At 42.9% G+C, this 18,083-nt stretch overlaps 1 protein-coding gene across 1 annotated transcript; it reads left to right on the forward strand.

The window, feature by feature from the left end:
• The first annotated feature begins 12,234 nt into the window (after positions 1–12,234).
• On the forward strand, positions 12,235–17,679 carry RTP4 (receptor transporter protein 4). The gene is made up of 2 exons (XM_019752139.2): positions 12,235–12,460; positions 15,636–17,679. The coding sequence occupies exons 1-2, from the start codon at positions 12,282–12,284 to the stop codon at positions 17,650–17,652; spliced, it is 2,196 nt and encodes a 731-aa protein (XP_019607698.2). The 5' UTR covers positions 12,235–12,281; the 3' UTR covers positions 17,653–17,679.
• The last annotated feature ends 404 nt before the right edge of the window (positions 17,680–18,083 follow it).

Raw genomic sequence — 18,083 nt, forward strand, 5'->3', positions numbered from 1 at the left:
TATAATGGTGTATGCAGAAAATCTAAATAAACTTACAGATAAAGCATTAGAATTAATTTAAAAATTTAGTACATTTTCGATATACAAAACCATTACACAAAAATCAAATGTATTCATGAATACCTGCGACAAGCAGTTAAAACATAAACTTCTAAAAATGTGCCATTTGTAAGAACATAAAAAATATTAAATATCTACGATGAAATCTAACAAAAGATGTGTAAGGCTTCCCTGCAGACAATCATAAAATATTGTTGAGAGACATTAAGGAAGATCAAACTAAATAGAAAGATTTAATATGTTTATAGACTGGGAGACTCAGTATCATAAATACGAAATTTGTTTCCAAATTGATCTAAAAATTCAAGGCAATTCCAAACAAAATCCCCAAAAGATGATATTTTGGGAATTTGATGAGCTGAATATAAAATATGTGTGGAGATACAAAGAGTCAAGCATAACCAAAATACTTTTGAAGCAGAAACCAAGGCCGGAAGACATACTATACAGGATATGAAGATTTATTATCAGGTTACAGTTATTAAAACAGTATGATGTGAGCACAGACTATAAACCAGTGGACTAAAATGTAGAAGACAGAGGCCAACTCCAACACACATGGATACTGCATCTGTTACCCGAGTGATAATGCAGAGCAGTAGAGAAAGACACTAATGGTAGAAATTTAGGCTTTGAATAAAGAGAGAAAATAAAAATTAGGAAACAGAAATGTATGAAGAATCTAAGCGAAATACATAATTCTTTAGGAAAGCTGAAATGACCAAAACTGACTTGAGATAGGGCTCTCTGGCCCCCCGCACCTTGTATATGTAGGCTTAATGTGCATCAGGAAGAAGGCTTTGTTGCAGTACCGCCCAGTGACTGGCAAGTTCAGTTCAGAGGACACATTTTGTCTGCAGAGCTCACCAAGTTCTTCAGTCCAGCTTTGCTAGTAATAAAGAGGTGACTGCGTTTTCATTTGCTCCTAGCTTCAGTGCCTATTTTTCAATGTGTTCTGAATATGAGCGGAGAAAGTGTGAGTAATTAGCTTTCCAACATATTCCACAATATAAACAAAATTTAAAAATTCCCAAATCTTTTTCTGAGGCTAGCATAGACCTGACACCAAACTTGACAAAGAAAGCATTTTACACACAGACACACACACACACACACACACACACACACACACTCACACACACACTTCTAATTAAGGAATGTTATATTAATTGTGTCAACTGACTTAAGGAAAAAAGGAAACTTATTTGTATATGTTACAAAAATATATGAGAATATGTCCTTTGGTATGCTGGAAACAAGTATTTAAAGCCTCCCTTTGTGCTGCTTCCATTCCCAGACACACTCTCACCTGGCCATGGCAAGGTATTCACCAACAGGTACAAACTGATGTTCTATCAGCTTAGGACTCCAGCAGAATAAGAGCCTTTCTCCACTGACAACTGCAGCTCAAGTCCTGAGACAGGGTCTCATTGGTCTGGCTTGGTTCCCATGGCAATCACTGACCCATTCACCGTGGCCAGATCTGGTGCTCGAACTGGCCAGGAGTGAATTATGGGTCCACTGCTGGAGCAGGGGTAGAGTTAGCCTGACCTGAACCTCATGGGCTGAGAGTGAGAAAGTGGTAATTAATAAAGTAAAATAAAATAATAGTAATAATAAATAAAGTTTAAAAATTAAAAAAAAAATTGAGCCTCTTACTAAGAGAAAGGAGAATTTATTCTGGATAAGCAAAAGCAAAAGACAAGCATACACACAGAACAAACACAAAATATAAAACAACAACACTTAATGTAAGATTATAAAAATCTTAGTAAATTAAATGCAGCTATATATTCAATGAATAATATACAGTCAATTCGAAGAGTTAATGCAAGGATAGTTCAGTATTAGGAAGTCCATGAATGAAAATCAGAACATTAACTATTAAAACAGAATAACCATGTGGGCTAAAATTATTGGACTTGATTCAGCATCTATTTCTGGTTAATTGACTCATTCTTCTAACAAATATTTCTTGCACACCAACTATGTACTAAACACTTTTCTAATCACTGGATATAGGAGTGACCAAATGGGCAAAACTCCTTTCCTTGTGGAAGTTACATATTACTGATTAAAACTCTATGCAAAATAGTGAGAATATAAACCATCATAAATATGGTAAACATTATTTGTCAGATGCTAACAACAAAATTGAATATTGAAGCACTAAAGACATTTCCGTCCTAGGGTTTTTATTTTATTCATCTTTCAGGGCACAATTTTAATAAGGTTACTGGGAAGTGCAGATATATGTACTGAGTTCCTACTTGATAAGAATATCTCCCCCCCACACACACCCTTGCAAGTGAAAATAACTTGACTAGATAGATTTTCCAGCCTTGAATTTTTCCATTTAAATTCTGCACAATGGTGTACCAGCTCGAGAGTGTTCCTGCTGTCACAGAGCTTAAGTCATAAAGAGTGATAACAAAGTCAATACATTTATAAGTGTGAAAGTGTTTTAGAAGGAGAAATACCAGCTGCTAGGGGAGCACACAGGACAGACAAGTCCAGGTGTGGGGAACATGAGAGGCTCATTTGTTAGAGAAAAAGACATCCAAGCTAAGACTTAAGGGGTAGGTAGGAGTTGCCAGGGTGAAGAAGGGATGAAGGAGCCTTCTCGCCGCCAAGAGCAGGATGTGGAAAGGCACAGAAAAGGAAGAGGAGCCGCAGACTACGATTCTAGAGCAAGAGCCCTTGGTTTTAAATCCTGGCCTGGCCGCGTAGCGGCTGTGTGAGAGTAAACAAATTGTTTCATTGTTGTGCTTACATCTGCGAAATGGGGTTCAGAATGGGAACTACCTCACAACAGTCCTTAAGGTCATGTCCTCCAACCTACCTTTGGTGCAGAACTATTCAATATCCTCATCGTGGGGTCACCCTGCTGAGTCAGTGTAACCTACTCTTGAAAGAGCTTGGATTTCAATCCAGGTCTTTAGTTTTTAATCTGGCCCTTTCGATGTGACATCAAAATTCCCAGGATGCTGCTAGAGAGAGGGAGCTGGTGGGTGCGGCAGCCCACACTATCTTTATTCAGCTTGGCATGACAGTTTTGTTCAGTTACCCCTTATGTCGAATAAAATGCTTTGCTTGTGGCTTCTCTCTCCTGCATGTAGTTCAGCCCTTTGGAATGATCACGGATAACCTTGCATAGTTTTGAATATGAAAGGGCTTTGGTAATTCCAGATGCATCTGTCTAGTGCATCTTCCCTTTCTCACAGTAATAGTCCCATTTACTTCACCGCTGTTCCTTCTTCTCAGGCACAGACTTATATAGACTATTTTCCTCCTCTTCCAGAAGGTTCATTCTAGATCTCTTCCTCAGCTTTAACTACCTAGTTTTCTGTGAGGGAAAAGGTAAGCCCTGCCAGCAGGTGGACTTGCACTGAAGTTCACTGCCCTTCTGCACACCTGAGACAGCGGGAGTGCTGTCAACAGCACTAATGGGATACAGGAGGACTTCTTTGCATCCCTTCGTGTAGATCCAGAGCTCGGATCCATCCGCAGAATGCCAAAACTGAACTCAGAAACCATCAGGTCCAATGCTATATTATGCAGAAAGGGAAGCTGTGGCCAAGAGGTGAAGCAACTGATCCAGAACGTGGCCATTGGCTAGTGGCACAGCCTGGATTCAAGTCCAAATCCTCTTACCCTGCATCTGATCCTCTTTATATTTATCAAATCCCCTGGGACAGTATCTCACTTTCTTCTCCCTAAATATCTGTGCTAGCATAATTTTCCAGCTCAGTTCCACATATTAGCGCTCAGAATATTTGTTTCCCAAACCTCAGGAGCTTAATCAGAAACAAAATTTGAATCCAAAAATTAATCTGCTTTTGGGTGACATGGATTATAACAAGGATGGAGTGGGAGAAAACACACAAAAAAATAAAACCTCAGAGTGTTTACAGCCTTATGACATCCATCAGACTGCAACTGAAATTGGACGCGACAGAGCATTATAAATCTTGGATGTAGAAGGGAAGAGCAAGGAGAGAAAATACTGCAATAGCCCTGACGCCTCAAGCAGCATTCATCACCTGTAATCTCCCAGCCTCTCCATCTTTGGAGCATGTCGTGTGCACAACAGCTTTTGTGCAGAAGCAGGAACCCTCACTGATCTCTCTGCAGACCTGACACATGTGACTGATATCTAACAATTAAAGGTGCTCACAGGGTCAGCCAAGCCCCTCCTCATTGAAACAGGGTTATAATGAACCTGGATTTTAAAAAATAAAATGAAAAAATAATCTCTGAAGAGTTGGGAGGGAGAGAGATAGAATTAACCTCTTTATTCTCAACAAGAATGGAAAACCTAATCTTTGATCTTATGGATGAGAATGAAGAGTGCCCCACAGAGGTACATGAAACAGGCTGTGAAAATGACCTGTCAGAAGGAACTCAGGAGAAATCAATAACTTCAGTGGGAGATGCTAGGTTAGATTGTGAAACTACTGCAGGCTGAATTTCTTGAACTATCCTTGGGGGGACAATTCTGAGTCTTTGCAAAACAGCTACATGGAGGTCATGGTCAAAAGACCTTTAAAACACTAAGCAGACCACCCCTAGATGGGCCTGTGGCTTTGAGCCTGCTTGTTTCCTGCTACTGGCCTGGGGTCTTGGTTGCTCCTTGCACAGGTTTCAAATTCTTCCTGACATCAGGAGAGGTTATGGGGATCTCACCAAGACGCGAGCTGCACTCTCAGGGTCAGGCTGAAGCCACACAGGTCAAAAGCCAAGTTCCTGTGATGGGTACGCCTGTCAGCAGACGGCACAACCTCGCCCCAGCTTCACATTGCAATGACCCTGAGTGATCTATCTCTATTTCTCGTAGCTCTCCTCCATGGATTTCAGTGGGCCCTGCTGTTAATTAAATTCATACATTACGACGGCGGCTGTCTCCTGGACCCCATCCACCAGAAACCAAGCTCCTTTCTGGTGCCAGGTCAACTCAGCCATAATGACTAGACTAATGAAGGCTGACCTTGCCTTCCAGAATCACACAGTGGAAGAAAGCACACAAGTGGGACGTAAATCATTTGGCTTCACCTCCTATCTCGGCCAGTCATATGTTAGATCTCAGTCCGTTGCTCAAGATTCCTGAGCCTCAGATTTTTAATTGATAGTGTTTTTTTATGCAGCAGTGTATTTCAGTATCAGTCTTGGAGCTGTAACACAGGAGTTCTACTCCCGGCTGTGTCGTGGATTCAGTGAGGCTGAAGAAAGAAGATGCAGCCATAGGTAAAACGTTCATACCACAGTTATATTCTCAAGGCGGCCGGTTGAGACACAGGAAGCAGCGTCTGCACTCGCTGGAGCAGCCACGACAGTTATACAGCACACAGAACAAAAGTGGCTTACAGCCAGATGGTTACATACATGAACGATGGGCGTCCAGGTGGTCTGCGAATGCATGGGCTACCAGCCGAGCCAGTACTTTTCCATGGGAGGCCGAGAGCCTCGCTCCACTGCTCTCCTGGCCCTGTCCTAACAGAGCTTTTTAAAAATACATGCTTTCCCCAGCCCAGACCTGTTAAATGAGAATTTCCAGAGGTGGGACTGGGCATCTATATTTTACAAAGCTCTATTAGATGCCTCTATTCTGAAACATTCTTTGTTAAGGGTAATAAGCCATTGGGTTATTGTAGGGACAACATAGCTATGGGGAGAAAGGTACAGTCTAAGAGATAAAGTTCTCTAAAATTTAGTTATTCAATTCATCTTCTCCTTTTCTTCTTTACAACACACAGGCACAGAAGCTTTCTTGGTTCTTGGTCTTCAATATCTCTTTCTTTTCCATATGTGGGGACTTATCTCTCCTTTACTCTTTAAATATTGAATTCAAATGCTTTATTCCATTCAAATGCGACTACCAGTATTTCAAGACTTTACATATTCTTTCTTCTATGAAATGATACTGTTTGACGTTTTGTAGTTATGGGTTATATCTATATCATATTGGTACATTTATCATTAAATCCAATGCGATGGGTATTCTTATTTCTGCTTTATAGATGAGGACATTAAGTTTCAAAGAGCTTAAGTAACTCAGTAAGGGTTGGTGGTGGAACATATACCCTTTCCTTCTAATTTAAAGTCCATTGCTTTTCTCCCTGAGTCATGCTAGGAAAAGTATCTGAATTCTTTACTTGTAATTCAAATGTCAAGCATTACAAAGAAAGCAAGTGAGGAATGGAACTTAGAGAACCTTTAACAACTCTCCCATGGCTTTGTGGTTCAATGATTCTAGTTGTATGTTGAGAAATCTTGATGGCTGTTGGAATTTCTTATTCCTCCCTCATATATCATGAGATGAATAGATAATTCGTCTGACCCAGGTAGCACCTGGCTCCTGTTCCAGAGAAGAGCACAGGGGTGGCCCTACCCCCTTGAGCATGGGCCCTGGTCTCTTCTCTCATCTATATTTTAGATGAGAGAAATCTAAATATAGATTAGATATATTTAGATCTAAATATAAGCGTGGTATAAGCGTGGCTATAAGCGTGGCTGTAAGCGTGGTGGGCTTTGTTCTCATTACTAGGTAGAAACGAAGGCACACATGGGAAGGAGTGGGGTGGTTCCCATGCCCCACAGTGAAGGCTAGAAGGGGCTGGCATTGGGCATTTCCCATCCTCTAGGTCAGTTGCACTTTTGTAATACCCAAGTGTGTTATGCCCCAATGAAATAGTTGTCCTTCCATTTATGACAACATGGCCAGACGGAAAAAGCAGAGAACCATATGATTTCACTGATATGTGGTATATAAACCAAAAACAGCAAAAGAACAAGACAAACAAAAGAGACACAGACAATAGTATAGTGGTTACCAGAGGGTAAGGGGGCGGGTGGTGGGAGATGAGGGTAAGGGGGATCAAATATATGGTGATGGAAGGAGAACTGACTCTGGGTGGTAAACACACGATGGGATTTATAGATGATATAATACAGAATTGTACACCTGAAATCTATGTAATTTTACTAACAATTATCACCTCAATAAACTTTAATTTAAAAAAAAAATAGTTGTCCTTGAGGGCAGTCCTTGTTAAGAACAGAGAGTTCTGGGTATTTTTAAAAGGTGGCTATTTTCTTCCTCCTCTGGTCAGAAGCACAGGAAGATTTTTCTCCACTTTCACAGTGAAACCCTGGTGGCACTCCTGCAGGTAAAACTCACGAAAGTGTGAGAACTCCCTTAAGACTGTACACCCGTCCCCCGGGATTTTTCTATTCTCAAGCTTTGCCTTATTCAGCCTCCAGCAATTGGTTAACGACAGTTTAACTTTCTTACCAGAACTGGTTCCAGTGGTGGCTTCTGTTCCTGCCATTTAGTTCTGAGAAGCTGTGATTCTCTGTATCTACCGTCTGTCTCCCCAGTTTCCAGGGTAGCAGTTCGCCCTGTGACCCCAATTCTCTGATGGATCTAAGAAGAGTTGTTGATTTTCAGTTTGTTCAGTTCTTTTCTTGCTGTGAGGATGGGAGTGATGGTGCTTTATACATGGGAAGGAGGTGAAGAAAAATTAAGTTGCTCTTTGTCTTGATTGGGGTCCTTCCAAAAGCACAGCCCAGACAAGAACTTGGTGCAGGTAATTACTGTGAGAGGTAATCCCTGGGGGCAGGAGCAAGGGATTAGGTCAGGGATGGGAGAAAAACCAATTACAGGCATAGTGTTAGCCTGCTGGTGGGGGTGGTTACAGACGCTGCCTTAACACATCTTCACCACAGCCTTGGAACAGAGCCTGGAGAGTCCTGACTCCGGTTTTCATTCCACCTGTGATAACATGGAGGCAGTAGCTGTTAAGACTGGGTCTCAGAAGCTCTCATTTGCCAGTGGCTATGATGGGCTTGGCCGCTTGGGACTGGTCACCCTCCTTTCTGGGGCTCAGCTTTCTTTCTCACAGAATGTCTTTCTACCCCAAAACTATCCAAATGGTTTTCTATGGAAGCAAACCCCAGCATCCCAGATAGACTGTGTGAAGCCTGAAGCGTAGCAGGTTTTCACGGAAATTGTGAAACAAATTGCCCCTTTGGAAATTTGTGAGGTTTTGTTTTAGTTCTTTTGATTTTACACATGTCTTCTGGTTCTTTCCAAGAGGTTTATTGTATTGTCCTTTTCACGCTGTCTTTGCACTCTGGAATGGTGTTCTCAGCAGGCCAAGCCTAGGTCTGAGCAGCAGCTGGCTCTGGGCTTCACACTCTGTCTCACTGCTTACAAGGTATTTGGCTATCAAAACAGAGGTTGTACTGGTGTCCTAGGCGAGAGCTGACCTCTCCCAGGGAAGTGCATAAAGTGGGGTTGGGGGTTAGATAACAAACGTGTGACAGGAATGTATATCGCTGCTCAGTCTGTATTCTTCGCTGACTGTTCTACTTTTTGAGTCCTTATACATATGCTTATTTGTAGTGTTTTTTTTTTTTTTCACCTTGTGCTGTAATTTTTAAAAATCTCTATTTGTAATTTTATTTTGCTCCATATCCAGTGTGTTTTAAAACAATTTTATGGTAAATTACAAAGAAACATACAACATAGCAACAGCAACAACAAAATAGCAAACACTTCTATTTGCTTACTAAGTGCCAATAACTATTTTTAGACTCATTCAATCCTCACAACAGCCCTGTGAGGTGGGTAGTATTATTAGCCCCACTTTTTAGATGGAGAAATTGAGGCACAGATAAGTTAAGGACTTGCCCAAGGCCACCAAGCTGGTAAGTGGCATAACTAAAGTTCAACCAGGATAGGCTGGCTCCAGATCTATGCTCGCAACGAAAAGGATAAGCTGAGAAAAAAGTGAGAAGTGGGGAAATGAAGGTAGACGCCCTTTTACATGTCTGTCTTTTCTGCTAGACTGTGCTTTGCCTGAGAATAAGGGCTAGCAGATTATGGGTATTCGGTACATGTGTTCTTTGATCTTTTAAAGAAAACTGTCTAATTCTACTTTCCCTTAACTCTGCTGGTGTCCTGTTGTAAGTAGTTGTGATTTCTCATACCGTGCAGTATAGGGACAGTAATGAGGGGTAGAATTAGCCCCTTCCATTACATTTCAGAACATGTGATCTCAACACCTCCCTTACCCTCCAGGCTGACCTTATGCTGAGGAGTGGGCCTAACTGGGGCAGTGGGCCTTCCTAGGCTGTGCTCAGGGAACCCAGCTCAGATGGCACAATCCTTAGAGGAGCGGCATGGAGATCCCTACTCAGATTCCCCAAAATAGCTCCCTGTGTCTCCTGCCATTAGCAACCCATTCTTTCTTTAGACATGCCCATTATTTCATGGGTCGTAGGGTGACCTCAGAAATTTGAGCCTCGGCTCTGCCACTTAGCAGACAGATCATCTCAGGGTCTGGGGGGTGAAGATATATTTGGCATCACCGACACAGCAGGGGCTCCTGGTCCAGAATTCAGTTTTTCCTACTCTGAATTCTTGAAGCAGGAGAACTGGACTTAGATTAGGGATCATCCAGCCTTATTATTCCCCAGATCAATCACCTTAACATGTTCTGTATCTGTTCTCCATATACCTCCAGAGCGTATGCTAACTAGTTGAAGAGATGTTTAAATACATTTCTTGTTTCTCTCCTTTAATCAAAGCAAGTTCCTTCATCCCCTACCACCCCCAAGCTCACATAACTACAGGAATAAATTATCAAGTGGATGATGACTATAGACAGAGCGTCCACCTCTGCTTGCAGTCTCACGCCCTGAGTCCTTGTCATTCATGCTGCCTTCCTGTATTCCCAAGCCTACAGTATCCCCAAGAAGAACACATCTTTTTCTGTTAAGCTTTCTGCTAGACTTATTTGTGAAGGTCATGTGATATTCTAAAAGTGAGTCATACCTCAGATTATGAAACTGGACTTTAGCTCTAGTTATTGCAAATCTATCTTGGCTCTGGTTTCTGCCACTTGTAAAAATAAGGGAGCTGGACGATTGCAGGAATGGCAAAAAAGTTTCCTCTACCAATCAGTTAATAGTAGCTACTCAGAACACTGTGATGAAAGGGTAAAGTTATACCCCGACCCAGAGCAACAGGTACAAGCATTGATCAGTAAGGTCTGTCTTGGGCAAGAACTAGGGAGAAACATCACTTGCCATCCCAGGATTAGATGATCCTGTAGATTCATCCCAGCTCTGAACTGCTGAGAATCTAAATTTCCCCATGCCCTCCTTTCTCAGAAATGATCTGTGCTTTGTTGCTTTGGGGAATCCTGCCTTGATTTCTACTGTCTTTTGAGGAACTCTTTAACTAATCTATGATAAGGCACCAACCGTGGATGAAAGCCTAGAGGTCATTATCATCACATTTTTTGATTTGGGTAAGTCACTTCCACACCTTGGTTCTCAGTGACATGGGAAGAGGGGTCATAAGATGATATCTAAGACCTCTTCCAAATACTGAGTTTCATGAATCATTATCCTGGAGTCACAATGCTGTGGCACAAAGAAACCAAGTGACTTACAGTAGCTCCATGGCATTTTAAAAGGGTTGTAATCTCCTTGTCTTTCTTCTTTTTCTTTGTGGTGGTGGGGAAGGTAATGGGCTTTCTCCAGCCCTCAAATCTCAAATCATACCTTTAGGCTACCCCCTCCTCTGTCTACTGGAACAGGCTGGCCTGGAGCAGTTGTGTGTGTTAAAGGAAACACACAAAGAGAAGGCAGAGGGGCAGGGAGTGCAATGGTCCAGTCAAGACAACATTTTGGGGGAAAAAGAACATTTGAGGAGTCAAGAGATAGGGTATATGGCCATGCTCTGAAGATAAAGGATAAAAAGTATGGACTTGTGTTCTTAGACCAAGCAGAAAGTAGAAGAAAGATGGGGAAAGGACCTATCTATGATTGGGGCAGGTGAGCAGAGCTCAGAGAAGGGACATGGGATGTTTGGGTTCTGATCCGTACTGGCATTGATTTGCTGTGTGACCTTGATTTGGGCATGAAAAGTTTCCTCTGGGTCTCAGTTTTCTCATGTATAATAATCAGAGACAATGAGAACAGTTGATTCCAAATGAGAACAGTGGATTAGAACTGGGCTTTCCAGTTCGAATATTCTGTGGGTCCAATCCAAATTCCTATAATTGTCTCTATAGACAAGAATTTCCTATATTGTCTGTGTAGAGATAGGTGCCCTCCACGTGTAAAGTTATAAAAACAGAGAGTTTGTATAGAACAGACTATCCTGGGAGGGAGGGAAGAAGGGGAGGGTGTTTCTGCCTCCCAAATAGAGCATGCTGAAATCTCGAAAGCCTGAAAAGACAGACTGATGCTATTGGGGACCCAGTAACTAGTGGGGCTTCTAAGTACGTAAGTGTCCTGCTTGTCTTATTTCCTCCATTTGAATTTAAACTCCAGAGGGACAGAGCCTACTTATTAGAATCTTAGACTCTGAGTTAGAAGTTACTTTAAAGGTCATCTAGTCCCAATCCTTCACCCCATGAATGGAAATTTTCTCTATCCTTCCACCAAAATATGGCTCCCACACCTGCTTGTATATTGCCCCCAAGATAATTTATATAGCCAATGGCAGAGTTAAATAATCCTTTCATTCAGCCTAGTGTCCTGCCCCAGGACCCAGAAGATCTCACTAGACCAAACCACTAGGTCAGGATTTCAAGATGTTTCCTCTAACACTAGCTCCAGAGTGCCAGCCTCTAATGTGAAACACTATTTTAAGCTTCTCAGGGAGGGAGGTGGGTGGAGACATTGCAGATTTTGGAGTCACACAAGTCAGAGTTCAAATCTCATCTATGCTGTTTACTAGCTGGGTGGCTTTGAGCAAGGTACCCGAGCTCTCTGGGGTGCCCACCTGCAAAATATCAGTCATAACCTCCCTCAGGGAATTACGGTGAAGATTCATCCTGAGCTGAGTGTTGTTCACATGTCCTGTGTCTGCACGAGGGTGTGAGCACCTATGGGAAAAGAAACTTTCTTAATCAATGGCACTGGCCCTAGTACTGAGCATTGTGCTTTGCTAGGTGTGAAAATAGGAGAATAATGAAACAAAAACTAACTTATAGGTGCTCCCAAAATCTAGAACAAAGCTCTGTACTCAGACATATCTTAGCAATACCTATTCACAAACTGCTAATAGCATTTGGAAGACTTGTTTGTGTACTCAGTCTAAAACGGAAGTTTGAAAAAAGAGCCAGTATGTGTCTAGGCATAGAAACTGAAACTGCTTTTTTCTCTTGCAGGCATGAAACGAAACTAACGGCAACTCACTAAACATGGACTCCCAGCTGCAGGAGAAAGTGGTTGTGGATGTTGGGACATGGGAGCAGACATTTCAAGAACTGATCCAGCAGGTGAAACCCCGGGCCAGATGGACCCTGAAGTTGGATAAGAATCTTCAGCCACACTGTGTGGCCCAAGGGTGGAAGCAATACCAGCAGAGAGCATTTGGCAGGTAGGTGAGAGTTTGTCTAGGATAGGCCTTCCTGGGCAAAGAGGCTCAGCTTAGCTTTGATTGATTCCTTTGAGAGCTTGTTAAAAGAATAAATGTATCCAGGCTCCACCGCCCTCCCCCAGCTTTTTTGTGTCTGTGGTTACAGTGTTGTTCTTCAGGATCTAAATAAGACTCCATGCCTCTATTTTTCTCAACAGCAGGAAGTTTCTTCTTTTATTAGATTTCCTCCCTAAATATTTCTGGAAATCCCCATGGAATGCTTTATGTTCCATGAATCTGTCCTCCTATTCCCTCACCCCCTAATTTGTTCCAGACTGCTTCTATCTAGCTAGCGTCTTTTGCTATGTCGCCTGCCGGTCCTGACTGGCTTCCCCAGGCTGCCGCGACCCTGCTAGCTTGTTCAGTATTAGCCTGCAACTGGAGCCTTCCTTTAAAGCCCAAGAACTGATGAATGCTATGCAATCACTTTGAATATTACTTTACTGAAGGCCTGGGGATAACAGGAGGGAATGATGCTGCAAGAAGGACAATCTAAAATGTAGTTCCAGGAGTCCCCAAATGGTGCCCCCCTTTCCGGCCATCTCCTTCTTTAACCCCAGCAAAAGCCTCAGAGTTGCAGGAACCAGCTTCCTTGCTCACGTCAGGGGGGTGAGAATTGCTGACCTGGACAAGGAAGTCTTTTCTTTTGATATGGTATACAGAAAATTTCACTCTACTTTCCATCACCTGTTATCCTGCTTCCCTGCCTGCCCCTATCCTGCCTCGGGTATCTTCTGCTCCATTCCTTATGGATTATTAACGATGTCATGCATTTGCAGACTTCTATTCCCTTGTCCATAATTTCTGCCTGTTTGGCAGGCCCTTTCCTTCCTCCCTCCTTATGCATCCTTCAAGGACCAACTCAAGCACCACTGCCTCCTTAAAGCACTCTCTGGTCTTCCTAGGCAGAGCAAGTGTCCCTTCTTGTCCATTCCCATAACATAATGCATATATATATATATATATATATATATATATATATATATATATATATATGTATTTATTTATAATACATTTGTTATATAAATAACATATATGTATATACCACATATTATAGAATATATATTGATATATAATATTTTTAGTGGCAGAACCCATGATTTAAATGAATGCTCTGGGGCTCTGTAGAACAGTTTTTAAGGCACTGGCCCAAGGCCATGTAGCCATCATTCTGTTCTGCTTTGTAAGCCGTGAGCTGCAGAAGTGTCTCTCTCTGCACAAGTGTCTCTCTCTGCACCAGCCAGAGCTCCCTTAGGCAGTCCCCCAAACAGGAGTTGCTTCTTCTCCTGTTCAGATAAATTGATTTGATAGTCATTCTCAGATGGGAAAAGCAACCTACCAGCACACCTTTGGAAAAATGTCAACCAGATTTTGAAAAGCGTTTTGTAGTTTACAAAGTGCTTCCACACACACTATCTCACTTAATGATGACAACATAATCCTTGACTATTTTATTTGATGGACATAAAAATTGAGGTTTAGAGCAGGGAAGTGCTTTTTTCAAGGTCCCCTGATGTAAACTATGAACTGGGGTTCCTACCCAAGTATTATGGCCCCAGGCCCTAAGTCAGTTTCTGTAGGGGCAAAACTAGCCCTGTTGCTCATAGAGGTGATGTGGTACAGTAGGTAGGTAAACAAGGTTGGTTTCAAAAGGCCTGGAATTGGAAACATGATTCTGCTTACCTTGTATGTTCTTGAGGAAGTTGTATACTTTGTTACTCAGTTTTCTCATCTGGATATTGGGCTCAATGATGCCTATGTCAGAGGGCGGCTTTAAAAATGAAATGGTGTAACACCTGTAAAGTACCAGTTACAGTGCCTGCCTCAAAACAAGTATAGTAAATCCTCCTTGTCTGTGGTTTCATTTTTTGTGATTTTAGTTACTTGCATTCATCTGTGGTCCAAAAATATTAAATGGAAAATTCCAGAACTAAACAATTCATAAGTTTTAAATTGCGCACCATTCTGAGTAGTGTGATGAAATCTCATGCAGCCCCACTAACCCACCTGGGTTATGAATCATCCCTTTGTCTAGCCTATCCACACTGTACACCCTCCCTGCCCATTAGTCACTTAGTAGCCCTCTCGGATATCAGATTGACTGTCATGGTATCACAGAGCTTTTGTTCACGTAACCCGTATTTTACTTCCTAATGGCCTGGAAGCATAAGAGTAATGAAGCTGGCAATTCGGGTATGCCAAAGAGAAGCCGTAAGGTGTTTCCTTTAGGTGAAAAGGTGAAAGTTCTTGACTTAACTAGGAAATAAAGACATTTGTGTGCTGAGGTTGCTAAGATCTATCATAAGAATGAATCTTCTATCCATTGAATTGTGAAGAAAGAAAAAGGAATTTGTGCTAGTTTTGCTTTTGTACCTCAAACTGTGAAACTTATGACCACAGTGCATGATAAGTGCTAGGTTAAGATGGAAAAGGCATTAAGTTTGTGGGTGTAAGACAAGAGCAGAAAACATATTCCGGTTGATGTGTTGCACCAGAAAGCATTGAGCCTATAATGGAGACTTCAGCAAAGGATCCCTGAATCGAGGTACATTAAGCAATTTCCTGCAAGTAAAGGGTGGTTATACAAATTCAGGAGTAGGTTTGGGTTGAAAAATATAAAAATTATTGAAGAGTATTGTTATAATTGCTCTATTTTATTATAGTTATTGTTGTTAATTTCTTATTGTGCTTAATTTATAAATTAAACTTTATCATAAGTAAGTATGTATAGGAAAAAACAGTATATATAGGGTTTGGTACCATCCACAATTTCAAGCATCCACTGCAGGGTCATATACCCTAGATAAAGGACTACTGTACCTTCTAAGAGTTTTGTGTGACCATTGTGAGGACCAAATTTTGCTGTCAGATAGCAGAAATGTTTTTCCCTCTGAGACATCTAGAGATGTTTTACTGGCAAAGAGGCAGACTTGAAACCATGTATGGATGGAAGCTCACTGGGTCACAGGAAAAAGCTTTATTTGAAATGCAGTCCCTGTTATTTTTATTTGTCAATGTATCAATATCACATGAACTTTCTCAAATTGAAAGGGATCTTAGAGACCGAGGCCAGGACAATTCCCCTCATGTCAGCAATCGGCTGAGAGGACAATGGCCTTCTTCCTTCTGTTTGCAGGTTTCGGTGTTCCTCATGCCGGCGAAGCTGGGCTTCTGCCCAAGTGCAGATCCTATGTCACATGCATCTGGAGACCCGGAAGTCCCAGGGCCAGGTGCTTATGCGACTCTTTGCTCAGAGGTGCCGGAAGTGTTCCCGAACTCGATTTGAGAAGCCTGAGTTCTCCCCAGAGAGTACCATGAGGATTTTGAACAACCTGGTGTGCCGTATTCGGGAGAAATACTATGAAAACAGCAGGAAGTTTCGTGAGATGCCAGTGATTTTGGAGATACCTTTGGAAGGGTCCCATGACATGGGCAATTGCGAGGCGTGCATTCTGGGCCTCTGTATAAAGAGCTTACAAAACTGCGTGACAGAACCATCCAAATCCCCTCTCTCCTACATGGAGATTGGGAGCCCCTCGCCTCATGTTGGTGACATGTTCAGCCAAAACCAAACCAGAAAACTGTCAGCGGAGGCAAAGGAGACTCAGGGGAGGGGGTATTCTTGTGGGCATAACAGGTCAGGGCCTTGCTATGCCACAGCTGGAACCCAAGTGCCTGCAGCATTTTCTCAGCCCAAACGGGAGATAGGCCAACAACGCATACCAGGGGCAGACCAGCAGGGAACAGGGTCACAGCCAATCCAAGTAGCAAGATCACTTCCCCCAGGGTGGACAGACCTACAGCCCACACAAGCAGTAGGCCCATTACCTTCAGGGTGGGTAGATTCACAATCCCCCCTAAGGATAGGACCACAGGTCCCCCGGAGGAAATACTCTCAGGTTCTAAGGTGGGCAGGCCAAATGTCAACACAGGAAGCATGTTCACAAGCCACACAAGGGACAGGCCAATGGTCAACAAAGGGGACATCCTCACAAGCCACACAAGGGACAGGCCAACAGTCAACAAAGGGGACATCTTCACAAGCAACACAAGGGACAGGCCAACGGTCAACAAAGGGGACATTCTCACAAGCCACACAAGGGACAGGCCAACGGTCAACAAAGGGGACATCTTCACAAGCCACACAAGGGACAGGCCAACGGTCAACAAAGGGGACATCCTCACAAGCCACACAAGGGACAGGCCAACAGTCAACAAAGGAGACATCTTCACAAGCCACACAAGGGACAGGCCAATGGTCAACAAAGGGGACATCCTCACAAGCCACACAAGGTACAGGCCAATGGTCAACAAAGGGGACATCCTCACAAGCCACACAAGGGACAGGCCAACAGTCAATAAAGGGGACATCCTCACAAGGGACAGGCCAATGGTCAACAAAGGGGACATCCTCACAAGCCACACAGGAGTCAGGCCAACAGTCAACAAAGGGGACATCCGCACAAGCCACACAAGGGACAGGCCAACAGTCAATAAAGGGGACATCGTTACAAGCCACACAAGGGACAAGCCAATGGTCAACAAAGGGGACATCCTCACAAGCCACACAAGGTACAGGCCAATGGTCAACAAAGGGGACATCCTCACAAGCCACACAAGGGACAGGCCAACAGTCAATAAAGGGGACATCCTCACAAGGGACAGGCCAATGGTCAACAAAGGGGACATCCTCACAAACCACACAGGAGTCAAGCCAACAGTCAACAAAGGGGACATCCGTACAAGCCACACAAGGGACAGGCCAACAGTCAATAAAGGGGACATCGTTACAAGCCACACAAGGGACAGGCCAATGGTCAACAAAGGGGACATCCTCACAAGCCACACAGGAGTCAGGCCAACAGTCAACAAAGGGGACATCCTCAAAAGCCACACAAGGGTTAGGTCTTCAGGCTACAAGGGGGACAGATCTACAGTTCACATGGAGGGCAGACCGCGAAGCTACACATGGATCTGGGACCTTCAATGGAACTCAAGCTGACTGGGGAAGGCAGGAGACATATCTACGCAGAAGGCCTGATCCAGACAGTCACGGACCCTCTACCGTAATGCCACCGAATAACTTGGTTGTGTGGGGCTTTGTCTGTGTTGCTGCTCTGTGGGCCTTTGTTGTATCCCGATACCTTAGGTAGAATGATAAAAATAGCCTTGTCCTCCTCTGTCCTGTTGTCTTAATTTCACGGTCATCAATGAACTAGCTGCCTTTTTAATACAACAGAATTTCCTTTCAGACCAAGCAGAGTCAAGTTTATAGAATAGGCATTGGTTTCCTGAACCTCCTTTGCAGATAGTCTAAAACATGGCCTAGCAGATAATAAACCCAATAATAAATATTTGTTGAATAACAAAAAGGTGTTTGTTCATTCACTCATTGGAATCAATATGTGTGTGTGTGTGTGTCATACTATATATTGCTACCCTAACTCAATTCAACTTCGAAAAGTAATACATAGATAACATCTCTTAAAATGTGTACATTTTTTGGCACCCCCGGTATATATATGAACCAATACACTTTCTCATATCTTCGCAAGAACTTGGGGTCATGAGTGTTATCAGAAAG

The sequence above is a fragment of the Rhinolophus sinicus genome, linkage group LG01 (genome assembly GCF_036562045.2).
Source record: "Rhinolophus sinicus isolate RSC01 linkage group LG01, ASM3656204v1, whole genome shotgun sequence".
NCBI lineage: Eukaryota > Metazoa > Chordata > Mammalia > Chiroptera > Rhinolophidae > Rhinolophus > Rhinolophus sinicus.